The sequence below is a fragment of the Asparagus officinalis genome, chromosome 7 (genome assembly GCF_001876935.1).
Source record: "Asparagus officinalis chromosome 7, Aspof.V1, whole genome shotgun sequence".
Taxonomy (NCBI): Eukaryota; Viridiplantae; Streptophyta; class Magnoliopsida; order Asparagales; family Asparagaceae; genus Asparagus; species Asparagus officinalis.
Genome location: NC_033800.1, coordinates 46,080,127 through 46,098,078, shown reverse-complemented (window position 1 = coordinate 46,098,078; position 17,952 = coordinate 46,080,127). Strand labels below are relative to the sequence as shown.

Genomic DNA, 17,952 nt, shown 5'->3' with positions numbered 1-17,952 from the left:
AAAAATTAATTGAAAAAAATTAGGCCATTCTGCCCCAGTTTTTACCAATTAGAAAACACATTAAAATTGCATCACGTTTAAATTTAGCTCAGTTTTATAAGGTTGCTAAATAGACCCATAACCTCGTATTTTACCCAGTTTTTTAGTGCAAATCTGCAACTATACAGTTGCGCATTTGCAAACATAGCGGCGAATATCCTTTACGACTAACCATATTTGAGCTAGTGGAACAAATAAATTGTCCGATGGTCTCTGTTAAAGAGGACAAATTTCTTTTCAGTATATGCTGTTATACATGTGAATTGAACTTGGGACTACTGTTCATAAAGGTTCGCCGTGATGTAAGGGGGTTGTTTGTCGGGACAAATTGAGACAAAGTGAGACAATTGTTTTAATGTACCAATATGAGTGAGACAGAGTGGGATATATTGGGATAATAAGATAATTTGAAACTTAATTAAGATAATTTAAATAGAATAATTGATGATAGAAAAATATAATATTTATTTATCAATTAAGTCTAATTAACTTATCAGTAAGTTATTTACTATAACATAATATAATATATTATATTAAAATTAACATAATTTATTTTAAATATGTACAATACTATTAGTTAATATAATTGTTATGATGTTCTCATTTGCCAAAGTGTAACTCATTGCCAAGTAACGGACATGTGTACTGCATGCTACGCCCCAATCAAGTTGGCAGCTAGAGATCAACAGGGACGACAACTCAGCCGACTTGTCGAGTCGACATTCCTTCATGTCGACTCGAAAGGCGGTACTTGTCGCCCCCTTTGTCGAAGACGACTCGTCACGAGCCCACTCGACCATTTGCTGGACACCTCGCGAGGATGACTCGAAAGACGTTACTTCTCGACAAAGTTAAATGATAACTTCTATCTCGAGCCTCTCCCATTGGCAACATGTCTATATCACATTTAATGCATGATAGACACATCATGTCTCTAGCTCCGATAGCCTTCATGACTCATCGGATCACGCAGGCACCGTCATGCCCCCAATCACTTCCTATTAAATACTGACCTGGTTGCTCATACAGTCACCAACCAACACTTGTAAAGTAGGTGCTGACTCAGCCGCCAGCCCACACTTCCACTTCGTCATCGCCATCCTGCAGTCGGCCGAAGTGACCGATCTACCCTTATACCCTTGGTATAAAGACAGCTACTATTCGAGCATAACAACTCTCTGAAATCTGATCTTGAAACAACCATATTGCACACACAAGAACGCACACAGTTCTTTGTCTTTCCCCACACAAGTTCACCAACTAACTTGATCGTTGGAGGAACCACGGGGGAACCAAACCTCGTCATCTCACGAGCTTCTACCTGTGCAGATTCATCAAAACCACTCAAAGAAACAAATAAAGTCGGGGGAGAAAGCGGCCCCTCATTGATACTCAACACCACCATCCAAACACTGATACATACTGACTGTATGATCACTAGTACATCAACAATAATATATTTTTAATACAATAATAACATATTGTGGTAACAATATATTTAATATATTATTCAATAAAATAATATAAAATTATACTATGTTGTGCTATATTATGTTATATTATAGTATATAATTGCATATGCTATATCAACATTTCATACATATATATTGTTATTATATTATATGGTATAACATCATTTTATAATATATTATATATTAATATATTATATAATGTAAATAAAATAATATTATAATAGCCCTAATATACTTTCAATATTATTAAGTAATATAAAAAATATATTAATTTTACATATTATATCACATTTTAATATATAGTATTATATTATTATTATTATTATTGTTGTTGTTGTTGTTGTTACAACAAAATAATATATGATATTATAACCCCCCCAATATTGGTAATATATTTAATACTATTAACTAATATAATAAATTATATTATTACATAAATATTAAAGTATAATAGAAAAAAGTAAATTATTACATAAACCAAAATATTACATAACCTAAAATATATTTTTTGTATTAAATTATAATATAACATAATTAATATGTTACTATATTAAATATTAAAATAACTACTAATTATAATAAATATTTTATATCATACTATAATAAATTTTTCATATTAAAAATATATTATAAAATATAAAGTAATATTATAGTAATAGTAATATATATATTATAATACATTAAATATTATTAACTAATATATAATAGTGATATTTAATAATATTTATTATAATAATATTTTGCTATCTAATTTAGTAGAACTTAGTAATATAATATAATTAAGATGTATTATATATCATAATTAACATATACGATACATTCAATAAATAAATGATATACAATTATCCCATTTTTCCTAAAAGTGATGTATGATTGTCCCAAAGTCAAGAACGAAGCAAATTTTGGAGGTTTGAGACAAAAAGTTTGTATAGAAATAAGATAATTTCAGAAAGAGTGGGGGAATTGTCATGATCATATTATCCCAAATGAATACGGCTATAAAGTAAAGTTTCACTCTTATTTTTTTTTCAATGAATACCACATTTTTTTTTCAATGAATACCGCGATAGAGTAAAGTTTCAAAAATTATTTTAAGTGTCTCAGGGTTGCTCCGTTGCACAACCCCGCAGATAGTTTGTGGTCTGCGGTGTTTAATAAATCTTGATGGGCCCAGCTATGCTTGTCATGGGTTCGGTTCGGGTGGGACTACAATTTGTGGGACCAGGACATTGACTTCCCCTGTCATATTCAAACCCATCAAACTTCATACGAATCGTAAGACAATGAAGCGGCCCATAGATCCCCGCTGAAAATTTGAGACCATCAATGCGTGCTAATAAATCTTCAGTTACAATTCTTCAGCCCAACCCAATCACACTTAACTCCTCTTGGTTTGTGGACCACACTCAGGCAAAAGTCCCATTAGTTTATGGAAAAATTCCTCAAGGACCCAAAATATGGGACCAATAGAGGGGACAAGTAAGGTGTCCTCCTCCTATTGGATAATGAGTTGGTCATCATTAATGATAGCTAATTCATTATCTAATAGGAGAGGAACACCTCACTTGTCCTCTCTATTGGTCCCATATTTTGGGTCCCTATAGCAAAGCTCTAGTTTATGTAGAACCATGTGAAGAATTTAAAATAAAACGAGTTGTTGCTTAGGCCCAATTAATTAGGGGAAAATATTGATTTCGCACTGACCCTTGAACTTTGGTGGTTTTGAGTATAATCCCCCAGAGCTATTTTAATTCCAAAAAAAAACCCTGAACTTGAGCCATGTTCGTTACAATTCTTAGTTTGAGGGAGTACTAGGAAATTAACCAAAAATTAATCAGCCACCTTGGTTAAATGTATAAAGAAGGTGAGAATTTTAAACATTTCAAAATATATTGTTTTTTAGTTATGCGCTCTTGTATGTTTTGTCAGCATCTAATTTTTGGAAAGTTTGCACTAATTTAAAATTGTTAATGAAATATGCCTCTTTACATTATCTGTTTATTCAAAAAACTAATAGCATGCATGGTTTTATACGCTGTCCTCATCAAGAACTTTTTCCCAATTTAACAATTGTTTTAGAAAGATTTTATTGAATAGATTAACATATAATATAAGTTACTTGTATTCTCTCTCTTATAACTAATATTATTTTCCTTCAATATTTTTTACAATTTTATAATATAAGTTACTTGTATTCTCTCTCTTATAACTAATATTATTTTCCTTCAATATTTTTTACAATTTTCTTCCTAACCAAACATGAAAAATCTCTCTTATAACTAATATTATTTTCCTTCAATATTTTTTACAATTTTCTTCCTAACCAAACATGAAAAAGAATCTTATTTATCTTCTTTCTCTTTTCCTTTCTTTCACATTCTTCCAAACCAAACAGAGCCTTGACAAAAAGCTTGCTTACAATTTTATTCCATGCGGTGAGAGATTCATATCCTAATAGTTAACACTATTAGATACGCATGTATGCTAACCCCCACTGCTTAAAAGATTGTAGTATAATAATTAATTAGCCTGATGACACACTCTAAAGTAAAACCACCACACAAATTTCAGCAAATGTGTGAGATTAGGAGAATTAATTAAGGGTTAATTTCAAATTCTTTAAGAAAAGTTAATTTCACTTAACCCCCATCAGCTTGGGGAAGTGCTGCACATAAACCCCTTGAACTTGGGGTGTTCACAAAATCCTCTAAACTTTAACATTAACTTACCTGGCCCCTGCATGTAATTTGTGAAAGACTAAAATGTTTTTGAGATAAAACGTTTACATATTGTCACTTGCCGTATATAGGCAATTTACTCCCTCCCCCCTAAAATTTTACTGTTTTTTTCCCTATTGAGGGAATTTTAATTATTTACAAATTACATTTGGGAGGTTCAGTGAGAAGTTCGGAATTCGATGGGATTTTGTGAGACATTTCAAAAATTAGAGGGGTTATATGATATAAACAAAGTTTAGAGGGTTATTTGCAACATCTCCAAGGTTCGAAGGGATTTTGTGAAATTGACCCTTAATTAACATGTCCAATGCATCATATCTACAATGAGATATGATACGACTGATTATGGGGGGAGATGGTCATAATTGGATGGAAAGAATAGTTGCCATGTGACTAATTGAGAATCCTGAATCGCAAATCACGTTTAAAGAGAAATAAACAGCCATGCTTGTCCGAATAATTCCACCATTTTGTTGGTGATTAGCCGAACAAAGTTAGCACACGACTGACTTGATCCGGTCTGATTTCTTCATACCATATCCGCAAGTTAAGTCACCGCCGGTCCATGCCTCTCATTTGTACGGCTCTTGTCTTGGCACACATATCAACAAAATTTTGCACGGCTACACTTATTTCCCTCTGTAGTTCTTTTTCAATATTTTGCCGGTAATTATATTAGCGATGATTTTTTTTTTTAAAAATTTCCTTTATATATGTTATCTGATAGGGTTAGTTGCATATTTAATCATCATAATTGCAAATTAGTCATTCAAATCTGAGTATTTGCTCATCAGTCCCTCAAGTCTATATGTTTCTTGCAATTTTCGTCCCTCTGGTTTAATAATGCAAGTGTTTAGAAGAATATTCAGTCATCTTTAATAGAATGAGAGCGTTCACCTGTTATATCTTCATTTAAAACTCACTAACCTGTTTCTTAGCGGAGTTAAACCTACAACATGTTTATCCTAAACCCGAACCCAAAAAGTTCTTCTTCCCCAAGGGCCAAGGCATCCCATACACATTTCACAGCACTTGCCATGGTAATATTCCCTCTAAGCCCTATATAATCCTCTAAATTCAGTTGTTTTGAGAGAGAAACATATATTAGAGGGGTTATTCAGGTAATGTATATGTTTTGTTAAGGGTTAACCCAACCATTGTTAGAGAAAATAATAAAAAAGCTAACAGATGGATAATTTGCAATAAAATCGTAGGTTTAAGGGGCTAATGAGCAAATGTTGATATTTGAGAGACTAATTTACAATTATGGATGATGTAAGGGACTAATATGCAATTATCCCTTTCTCGTTTCTCATATATAAGTAAAATGATAGCTACACTACTTTCTTCTACATTATATCCACACTACTCTCTTCTTATAAATTTATTTTTAGGGATTGTTGGATATCAGTTCCCAAAATCTTTCATATTTTGATATTAGTCCCATAAATCTCATATTTTGAATTACTCCCCCCATTATGAAATTAGTCCCCAACTCTTAATCTTTTAAAATTAGTCTTTCAAATTATTTAAGTATTTTGAAATTAGTCCCTCTAGGTTTAAGGGACTAATGAGCAAATGCTGATATTTGAGAGACTAAATTACAATTATGGATGATGAAAAGGACTAATATGCAATTATCCCTTTCTCATTTCTCATGTATAAGTAAAACATAACTACACCACTTTCTTCTACATTACATCCACACTACTCTCTTCTTTAAATTCATTTTAAGGGTTTTTTTATATCCGTTCCCAAAATCTCTCATATTTTGACATTAGTCCCATAGGTCTTCATATTATGAAATGATTCCCCCAAATCTTTACGTATTATGAAAGTAGTCACCTAACTCTTTATATTTTAAAATTAGTCGTTCAAATTATTTAAGTATTTTAAAATTAGTCCCTCTAATTAGCACCAAGTTGAAAATTTTCGGTGACTAATTTTAAAACACTTAACGAATTTGAAGGACTAATTTTAAAATATGAATATTTTAATGAATACTTTTAAAACACTTGAAGGTTTGGAATTGGAGGACCAATTTTAAAATATGAATATGTGGGAGCTAATATCAAAATATAAAAGATTTGGGAGACAAATATTAAAAAAACCTTAACAAATACAAAATTAAGGGTTATTTGCATTTAAATACCCCCAAGGTTTGCCGAAAGCTAAACAAAATTACTTGCTAATTACTTGCACTAATTACACATTTCCACCTGTACAAAATAACGCCTTCTAGCAACTTGTGGATACTATTGGGACCCACATGAGGATCCTGACACAAACAGAAAGCTACCGCTTTGTCCCGGACGACAAAATCGCTTTGCACATTTACGATTAAGCCATTCTTCGAATTCGAAGGCGGTGAGTGGCACAATCGTAATTGACTCTCAATCCCAGGGTGATCTCGTGGCCGAGATGAGTCCATACTCAACCGTCTTCATCCCCCGCGGCCGTTACTTTTTGGATGGACCCGTTACGGATTCGGTGCCTTACAGCAAACGACGACACGTCACTAATTTAATGCCATATATTTATACACGTGTACGGACCTCTGTCTCTCTGTATCACGACAAACACGCATCATCTTCCTTTTTTCTCAAATTTTTCTTCTTTTCCAAAAATATAAATAAATAAATAAATAAATATTAGTTGTTTTTTTTAGTAAATTTCCTTTAAATTTAAGAAAATTTATGTCAAGACCCCATAAGCAATATTTTTTATGTGCTGCACCCTCCTCATTTTTTTCCCGCATCATGTGCTGCAGCCTTTTTTTAGCAATTATCACACCCCCCTCCCCCCATTAAGACCATCTCCAATAGTGTATAATTGGGTGAATTATTTGCTCCGCAAAGAATAATTGTAAAGGTGAAGTGATGTGGCTTTTGGAGGGAATTATTCAATAAATCTAGAATTATTGTAGTGAAAAGCAATCAAATCGCGCCATGTGTCATTGTAAAAGCAATTGTTTGCTGCTGGAGTGCTCATTTATCCGCGGGAGAAAACACAAAGGAGGTGAGGTGCAATCGCGACGTGTGACAGCTTCGTGTTGGTTGATGCATTTTTTTTCCACCCGCTTTTTAAATGGTATTTTTTACCAATAAATTGATCAAATTAAAAAAAAAATTCACCATTAATTTTCTTTTTTCGAGATCTATAAATAGAGACCAACTTTGCTTCATTTGGACACCAAAAATTTTTGAGTTATTTTCTCCAAAATTTCTTTCTTCCTCCAACTTCTTTGCTCTCTTTCAAAATTCCTCCAACTTCTTTGCTCTCTTTCAAAATGGACTCTTTCAAAATGGACCCTAATCAAAATTTTAATCGTCCCCCAACTTATATGTTTCCTAACCAACCTCAAAATTCCAATAATCAACATCCTGAAAATCTTCAAAACATGCCATCCAATTTTCAGATGCCGTATATGATGCCATCTAATTTTGGTATGCAATATCCTTATAATTTCCCTTATATGCAATATGGGCAACAAACTAGTGAAAGTAATTATGGTGGTTTCTCCAATATCAATAATCAAAACACCGAGAAAAACACTCCTCATTTTAGCAGTGGATCAACAGATGTACCCGAGTTTTCCACTCAAATATCTCTTGGAAGTGCTGGTGATGACACACCACATAGTTTTTTGCCCCAAACACAGAAAAATACTTCTAAATCTAGTTATTCGGTTTGGAGTGTCGAGCAAAACAAACTACTTTTAACTAGTTATTTTCACTTCAGTAATGATAGTGAATTGGGTAGTGGCCAAAAGGGTGACACTTTTTGGGGTAAAATTGCTGCTTACTTGAATGAGCATTCAACAACTGGCCCTCATAGGAGTCAACAACAATGTAAAAGCCATTACAGTGATCTCAACAAAAAAATTGGTAAGTGGGTTGGTGTATACAGAAAAGCATTAGCAGAGAGGCGTAGAGGTTGGTCAGACGACAACTACATAGCAAGAGCTCAAGATTTGTTTGTTGAAGAAACTAAAAAAAACTTTGCTTTGCTTGAAGAATGGAAGTTGGTTCGTAATGAACCAAAATATATGGTTGGATCTGGTGCATCTCAAAGTAGTGGAAGTAAAAGGAAGAGTAGCGGGGAAGGTGATATCTCATGCTCATCAGTTCCTTCTTTTGTACGCCCAGAAGGTAGAGACACGACAAAGAAAAAAGCTAAGGGCTCCTCTAGAAGATCGAAACTTGTTATTGAGGAGGAATACTCTAAGATAGAGTCTGAACGCCAGGAGCTAAAAGAAATGAAGGAACAACAGATGAAGATGATGTAAGAAGTTGTAACGGCTCAAAAGGAGGCAGCATGTGCTCAAAAGGAGGCAGCACGTGCTGAAAAAATGAAAATGTGGATGGACCTTAATCAGAGAAATCAAAGAAATGCATTGGACGAGTATGAGTATAAACTGCTTAACATGCTACAGATCGAATTGTTTGGCCTTTAAGTTTATCTGTTTGAGAGTTCATCTTTTACAATTCCAAGAATAAATGTAATGTGTGTTGTTTAGTATGATGTTAAGAGTGTATTGTCTGAGTATGATGTCTGAGTGTATTGTTAGAATGTGATGTCTGAGTGTATTGTTCAATAAAATGCATCTTGGTTCCTGCAAACAATTCCTTTGTATGTAAGTCATTTGAAATTTGAAAAGCAAAGCTCAATTATGTTGTACGTAAAAGTCCAAACATATGATCTCTGCACACTACAAACAAACCTTATCTCTTGAACATATCAAAAGCAATGTTGCTTCACATGTGATCTCTGCACACTACAGTCCAAACCTTATCTCTTGAACATCTCAAAATCAATGTTGCTTCACATGTGATCTCTGCACACTACAGTCCAAACCTTATCTCTTGAACATCTCAAAATCAATGTTGCTTCACATGTGATCTCTGCACACTACAGTCCAAACCTTATCTCTTGAACATCTCAAAATAAATGTTGCTTCACATGTGATCTCTGCACACTACAGTCCAAACCTTATCTCTTGAACATCTCAAAATCAATGTTGCTTCACATGTGATCTTTGCACACTACAAACAAACCTTATCTCTTCACATGTGATATCTGAAAATCTAAGATTGGGTAATATAAATACCACTTGGATATTGAACTTATTACACATCACTTCATTACCAATTTCATCTACACAATTATTACTTAGATGAATCCACCCCCATACGAGTTTAACTTAGAGGAACTCCAAAAATAATGTGATTTGGAGGAATCTTTACTCAAACGCCAACAACAGTTACTTGAAGAGTTACAAGCTGCAAGTAATCGATCCCATAAGAGGACATACATAGAGAGAAACCATGAAGCTGCCCATCAAAGGCTGATGAAAGACTACTTTGTCGAATCTCCCACATACACCGACCACCAATTTCGTCGGAGATACCGAATGCAACGACCACTATTTCTACGAATTGTAGATTCTCTCTCAAATTATGACACGTATTTCACTCAGAGGAGAAATAGTGCTGGAAAGCGTGGTTTATCGCCAATTCAAAAGTGTACTGCTGCTATACGCATGTTAGCATATGGTGTTGCAGCTGATGCTTGTGACGAATACGTAAAGATTGGAGAAACCACTGCAGTAGAGTGTGTCAGCAAGTTTTGTGAAGGTATTGTGGCCATATTTGAGAATGACTATTTGAGAAGGCCGAATGAGGAAGACCTCCAACGACTACTAAAAGTAGGCGAAGAACGCGGTTTTCCGGGAATGATTGGAAGTATTGATTGCATGCATTGGCAATGAAAAAATTATCCTAAGGCTTGGCAAGGGCAATTTACCAGTGGACATAAAGGCACAACAACAGTAATACTCGAAGCGGTTGCTTCTTATGACTTGTGGATATGGCATGCCTTTTTTGGATTGCCAGGTACATTGAATGATATAAATGTGCTTGAAAGGTCACCTGTCTTTGATGACATTGAGGCAGGTGAAGCTCCGCATGTGAACTTCACTGTGAATGGTCATCAATACAATTTGGCATACTATCTTGCTGACGGAATCTATCCCAAATGGCCTGTCTTTGTCTAATCACTTCAATATCCCCAAGGCGAAAAAGCGAAATTGTTTGTAAAACAACAAGAATCTTGTAAGAAGGATGTGGAACGTACATTTGGGGTTCTCCAAGCACGTTTTGCTATAATTCGTCAACCAGCTAGAATGTGGGATTTGAATGTCTTATCAAAAATTATGAGAGCGTGTATTATTTTACACAATATGATAGTGGAGGATGAACGAGATACTTATAGTCGAAACTGGGAGAACGTTGACTTTGAACCATCAAGCATTGCTAGCTCGAGCTCATCATTTGATTACCAAACACAAACGTTACCTCAGTTTGAAGTGCATGTTCAAGGTAGGTCCGAATCAGATATTCATACTAGATCTGAACTCCGAGATAGGGCCAAACATCTTCAATTGAAGGAGGATCTTGTCGAGCACATTTGGCAAAAGTTTGGAGCAACCGCAATTTAATTTTCAACTTTCGATTTTAATTTTGTCAAATTTTAGTTTGTTTTGTGTGTTTTTAATAAATTGTACTGTTGATTTATCTACATCAATAAAATCTTGTTTTGTTTTTAATATTGTAATAATATTTGATAAATATCAAAATTAAATAATTATAAATAAAAAAATAAAAAAATAATAATATTATTATTATTATAATAATATTAATTATAATACATATATCACATATGAAAAAATATAATATAATAAAATATATGATGGGGAGTGATGAGGAGAGATAGAAAAGTGAATTATTTCCTAAATTATCCTCTATTGTGGAGTGTATGTGATAGTGGAGACATTTGATGATGTGGCAGGTTATGTGGAAGGGGATAAAGTGAAATTGAATTGTCCCCTATTGGAGATGGTCTAAGTATGAAGAGAGCATAAAAAGTACAAAACCCCAAAATATCATTACATATTTTATTCTTTCATGTTAGGTCTAATAATAGTTTATGTTAGGTCTAATTTTAGTTCATGTTAAGTCTAATAATAGTTTATGTTATGTCTAATTTAAGTTGATGGTAAGTCTAATAATAGTTCATGTTACATCTAATAATAGTTCATGATAGGTCTAATTTCAGTTCATGTTAAGTCTAATAATAGTTCATGTTAGGTCTAATTTCAGTTCATGTTATTGTAGGGTCAAAAAATTAATGTTGATTGATTCTTGTTTTAAGAATGGGTTCGATCGCTTAGTATGAAACCCTTACAATCACTCACACACTCTCTCGATTATAGATGAAGAGAAGATTAATTCAACTTCTCATTGTTTAACGTGGGCTCTTGGTAGCGAAAGGATGCTTCCCTAAATGCTTGAGTCAAGATTGCCTCCCGTTGACGATCAGAACAAGATTGCTGAAGCTTCTGACGTTCATTAGACTGCTAGAATCGAGGTTCGAATTCCAGATCTATACGCAGAAGCTCTGATCTCTGATGATTCTCAAAGTCTAAATTACGAAAAGTCCAAAAGTTCCAACCCTTTCCTCTGTAGCCATTCATGGCTATTTATAGGGTGCAAGCACGTAACTGACGTGCTAAGATCACGGGTATGTAGGCCATAAAAATTGCCTTAATTCCTAGCAAAGAAGTTCAAAACTGATAAAAAAAACGTTAATATCTCTTAAACCGTAAGGAATTTAGCGAAACGGGCAGGAGCAAACTAAACTCTTTGGGGTAGGTTTGGTCGGCTTCGTCTCGTCGAGATAGTCGATTTTCATATATAATTCATCTAATTCCGACTTACGGTTTGAAAGTTATGACCCGTTCTTCGCAGCATGTTCTGAAGTCCGCCTACAAGACTGGACTCCGCCTGAACATTGAAGTTCGCCTGTAATGCTAAGTTCGCCTGACAACTTAGCTCGCCTAACAGCTTCACCTATGAGGTTCGCCATGCAGCGAGGCTCAACATCAGAAGATGAAGTTCACCATGCAGCGAGGCTCAACATCAAAAGACAAGGTTTGCCATGCAGCGAAGCTCGACATCAAAGTTCGTCACCGGGGACAAAACTCCTCTAAAAAATGAAGCCCTTTCAGGAGGCGAAGTTCATCCACAGACGAACCTCATCAAGCAACGCCTCACCCCCTCAGAAGACGAACTTCGTCTTTGAAGACGAAGTTTGCCCAGAAACGAAATTCGTCATTGAAGATGAAGTTCGTCCAGAAACGAAGTTCATCATTGAAGATGAAGTTCAACCAGAAACGAAGTTTGTCATTGAAGATAAAGATCACCATTGCCATTATTGACGAACCTCGCGCATAGTCGAACATCGTCTGTCACAATTTTCAGAGGTTACATTTAAGGAGGGTTAATGACTAATAACTCACTCATTTAAGGAGAGTTAATGACCACTAACTCACCCATTTAATGAGAGTTAATGACTAATAACTCACAATTTTCAAAGGTTTGTTGTATCGTGGGACGTCGCTTTGCATTCCGGAGGATGGCGACCGATTGCAGTAGATTAGAGAAGCACATACATCATGTGTGCAAAGTCATTTTGGCATTCAGAAGACGCTTCTCAATCTATGGCGTCATGTCTTTTGGCCAAAGATGCTAGATGACGTTACCAAGTATGTTGGAGGGTATAAGCTATGTTGCATTTCGAAGCCTTCTAACAGGAAGAGAGGATTGTATCCATCATTATCGGTACCTTCTAGGCCGTGAGAGAGCATCTCTATGGATTTTCTAGGAGGGTTGCCGACATCCAAGCAGACCGTGACGAGAGCGGGTGCAGCGCAATTATTCTTTGAGCATGTGTGGAAGCACTTTGGGTTGCCGAGTTCGATTATTTCGGATCGGGATAGCCGGTTTCTTGGACATTTTTGGGATTCTTTATGAAGTTTGATGGACACTAGACTGAAGAAGAGCACGACCTTTCATCCACAAACAGACGGGCAAACGGAGGTAGTTAACCGTACTATGGTTCACATGTTGAGGGGGTATAATTCTAAGCACCCTAAGACTTGGGATGAGAGCTTACCATACTTACAGTTTACTTTTAATCGGGCAATTCATGGATCTTCGGAAAAATCACCGTTTGAGACGTGTTATGGATTCTTACCGCTAAGTCCGTTCGATCTTGTATTCTCATGTGAAACTACGACCGATGACAAGGAGGGGAGTGAGAGACAACGTGCTCAGTGATTTTTTGAGAAGATTGCACACATTCATGCAACGGTTGAAGCTCAATTGAAGAAATCACAAGCCAGGTACAAGGCGAAGCATGATCAGCATCAGGTTCCTTGTAACTTTGGCATAGGTGACATGGTATGGCTAAAATTGAGTAAGGAGAGGCTAAAGGGAGAAGGGAAGAAGTTGAACCCTATACGTTATGGTCCGTTTCGGATTCTCGACCAGATTGGCGACAACGCCTTCAAGCTGGATTTGCCGTCTTACTTAGGCATGTATTCGGTGATCAATGCCGAGTATTTGAAGTTGTTTGAGCCTCCATTGTTGGATGATGAAGGTGACGACAAGTTGATCTTGTCACATGTTGAAGACTTGTGGTTTGATGGAGAGGAACCACTGAAGGAAGATTGCATTTTGGAACGGAAGACGACCACGATGAGGCAGGGGACGAAGGTGTCATTTCTTATTGGACGCCAAGGTCAGGTTCCCAGCAAGGCTAAGTGGTTCAACAGGGAAGGAGGAGCTCACAAGTTTCCTCACCTGAAGTTCTAACTTGAACGGGACTTCAAGTTCCTAAAGGGGGGACCTATGATACGGGTGTATCTTCTCTTTGGAACTCGATCCTCATGGGAGCTTGAGGATAGATAATTCTCATGGTAGCTTGAGAATAGAGGTGTAAAATAGCATAGTGGAATGCAGGTTGAAGTGTAGACCGAGACGACGAATCAAAGAATCGAATCATTTAGTTTTCAGCCCGTTGGTCGACTCATAACAGTCATGAGTCGACTCATCAGGTTCAGTCGACTTATGCCTGTCATAAGTCGACTCATGAAACTCAGCCGTTTTAGCAAAAGTCTCTGACCAGTCGACTCATCACTGTATGAGTCGCCCCATGTGTCATGAGTCGACTCATGACTGTCATGAGTCGACTCACGAAGCCCAGCAGGTGTTGATATAGTTTCTGACCAGTCGACTCATGACTGTCATGAGTCAACCCATATGACATGAGTCGACTCATACAAACACGTGAGTCGACTCATCGATGATTTCCTGGTTCGTTTGGGTTTTTGTCTGTATGAATTTCTTTGGGAATTGGGCTTGGTTATTTACGACTTTGCCATCCACGTTGTTCCACATACAAAATGGATTGTTTTAGGGTTTTAGAACAATCAAGAGAGTTTAGATTGTATTGAGAGAATTGAGAGGGATTGTTCTTCAATTCTAGTGAGATTGTGAGAGATTGTAAGTTATTTTTTTCTCATAATCTAGAGAAGGTATTTTCCTTCGTCACCACTGAATTGTTCTTGTGTTCTTGTTATTTTCTTCTCAACCCACCTTTGATAATTCGGTGATCAAAGGTGCTTGCATGGAAACTCGTATCAGTCGAAGATCTCGTCATCGAGGAGAAGACGCTTTCGTCCCAAGAAACAAACACCTAAGAATTTCCATATTGAAGTGATAATTAACATGGTCAGCAAGGGAAAGAGCAAAGCATCGGGTGATTCTTCTGAATCTTCTGATCCTGAATACTCTCCAGGGTTAGGTGAAATGCTTATCGAAGGACAGAGGGTATATCAACACACTCGTACTCGTACTGGTGTGGTGGTCCCGTTTGATTACCGATGATTAACAGGCATCATAGATGAGGCTGAGAAAGAGCCTGAGAACTCAGCTATTGCCACCTCTCAGCCTTCTAACACCGATCAAAGTGGACAAGTAAGTGCTCACATGGCTGGAAGTGAAGAAGACATGGCGAGGCAGATGGAAGAGCAACAATCAACCATCCGTCAATAATAGGAGTCTATCAGACGCTTGGAAGCAATGATAGAGAAACTCCTCGGGGAGAAATAAAAGAAAAAGAAGAAAGTCACCGCTAAAGCCTCAGGATCAAGGCACCAGTGACCTTCACCCAGTGCTCAGAAATCTAGTCATCGAAATCAAGATGACGATAATGCAGAAGATGAGGAAGAAAATATTTTTGATATTTACTCTGAATCATCCGAAGCTGAGTCCAACCCGCGTAAGAATGATCGAGATCAGAAGTTGGACGATTTCCAGAAGCAGCTTGAGGTTTTAAAGCTTCAGAGAAACTTCAGAGAATTAGGGGTTGTCAGGCCACACCCTGTTAAATGAGACTCCGTCCCTTATTCTCCAAAGTTCAAGCCACTCAGCCTCCTGCAGTTCGATAGCAAGGGTTTCCCGACCCAGCACATATACTACTTCCAGGCACAAACTAGACACATAGTGGGGAATGATCCCATTATGACTTGACTGTTCATAAGCACCCTTAAAGGAGTCGCTTTTGAATGGTTTCGCAAGCTGGAACCATGCTCCATCAAATCTTGGGCTGACATGGGAAGGCTCTTTATAGCCAGATTTTTCGACGATGATACAGAAGTATCTATGGTCATCCTGCTAACTGAAAAGTAGAAGAAGACAGAGTCTGCTAATAACTTTATCAAGAGATTTAGAAATCGGTCGCTGCATTGCTGTGATCAAGTCTCTGAATGTACATTGATCGAGATGTGTCGCAATAATCTCTCAATACATATTTTATCCAAGATTAGAGCGGTGAAGACCCAAACTTGGAAATAGCTTGTTCGCCAAGGAGAACGGGTCGAAAGCATGCTCAAAAGGCTAAATGCTGAAGGGTCATGTGATTTTCAAGGAGATGATGACCAAGACAACCTCACCCCTCTGACTTATGTAAAAGGGAAAGATGCTTTGACGGTAAAAGTCATATTTTTCCCTAAATCTTCGTCAAAGCAGAAGGGCAAATCTTCGGATAGTCGCTTTCAGCAGAAGTATGACTTCGAAGATGAGCAAGTCATCCCGATACTCAAATCCTTGATCAAGGTAAAAAAGATCAAGCTCCCAGAATTGATGCGACCTGAGGAGATGCCGAGAACGGATGAACCCAACTATTGTGCGTATCACAAGATGGTTCATCATCCCACCTCTAAATGCTACACCCTGAAGGATAAGATCCAAACCTTATTGGATGCATGAGTCTTTACCTTTTAATCCTGATTTACAGCTGTCGCTGAGAGTGGGGGTAGTCATGGTTTCTCTGCAAAACTATGTACTACCTCAAACTTTCTCTCTGATGAAGCCATGACGACCCGAAGCTCGTCATAAATCAACTCCAAGGTGAGTCCGAAGTCAGACGTGAGCATCTGGCCCCTTACCAAAATACTATCATATTAATGATTATCTCTGATAGTCACTTCCCCCAAATTCCCTCGCCAATCCTCTCCAATAGGATGGTGAGACCATAAAACTATCACGTTAATGATTACCTCTGATAGTCACTTCCTCCAAATTTCCCCACCAATCCTCTCTAATAGGATGACAGGTCCACAAAACTATCACATTAATGATTACCTCCGATAGTCAATTCTTAACCCTCGTCAAGTAGTGTTCTACCATGCGATGAATACCTACTTATCTCTCGATCAAGATAGTTATCTATCATGCGATGATTCACTATCTGGTCTTTTCTGAACGTTCTATCTCCTTAGAATGATCCAAAATAGTGACCTACCACGCGATGTGTCACTATTCTAATCACAGTCGTTATACTCCCATGTCACTGAACGGCTTGATCTCCCTCGCCAAGTAGTGTTCTACCATGCGATAATCACCTACTTGTCACTCGATCAAGATAGTGATCTACTATGCGATGATTCACTATCTGATCTTTTCCGAATATTCTATCTCCTTAGAATGATCGAAAATAGTGTCCTACCACGTGATGTGTTACTATTTCAATCACAGTCGTTATACTCCCATGTCACTGAACGACTTGATTTCTCTCGCCAAGTAGTGTTCTACTATGCGATGAGCACCTACCTTTCTCTTGATCAAGATAATGATCTATCATGCGACGATTCACTATCCGGTCTTTTTCGAACGTTCTATCTCCTTAGAATGATCGTAAATAGTAGCCTATCATGTGATGTGCTGCTATTTTAATTACAGTCGTTATACGTTCACGTCACTGAACGACTTGATTACCTCCACACCGTCATTCCTGCGAATGACGTTGTTCATTGATAGTGGTCTACCAAGCGATGAGCCCTATCTACCCCTTGTTCCTAAATAGTGATTTACCATGCGATGAGTCACTATTCATCAAAGACATCACCACATCCCAGCAGGCCTACCATGCGATGAGCCTCGCTTTCAAAACACCAGGTTGAGTTGTTATAACAAACGACACAACCAAACTCGGTTACAACTTAACTGTTGTAATCATGCTCAAACACTTAATCCAACACCTTGAATGGCTAAGGATAGAGAAAAAAATCTTAGTATTAAACCTAAGAGAAACTCCTCAATAACTTATCATGCTAAGGGCAAAAGCATGGCTAGTCCAACTCAAACGACAGTTGATAAAGACACGTCAAGTCCGTTGATAGCTGGGAGTTTGCTAAAAATCCTAGATGGCGATCATTAACCGCGTTTGAAAGAGTTCAACTTCGCTAGAATGACCAAGTTCGTTGGAAGACTCCTCATTTCATATGAATAGTGCTCATT

At 37.0% G+C, this 17,952-nt stretch overlaps 1 protein-coding gene and 1 pseudogene across 1 annotated transcript; both read left to right on the top strand.

Moving 5' to 3' along the window:
• On the top strand, positions 7,668–8,537 carry LOC109847079. Its single transcript, XM_020416326.1, has one exon. The coding sequence runs from the start codon at positions 7,668–7,670 to the stop codon at positions 8,535–8,537; it is 870 nt and encodes a 289-aa protein (XP_020271915.1).
• Positions 9,265–10,792, top strand: LOC109851013 (annotated as a pseudogene).

Coding starts and splice junctions, on each gene's coding strand:
- LOC109847079 (XM_020416326.1), top strand. CDS start 7,668: ATGCCGTATATGATGCCATCTAATTTTGGTATGCAATATCCTTATAAT.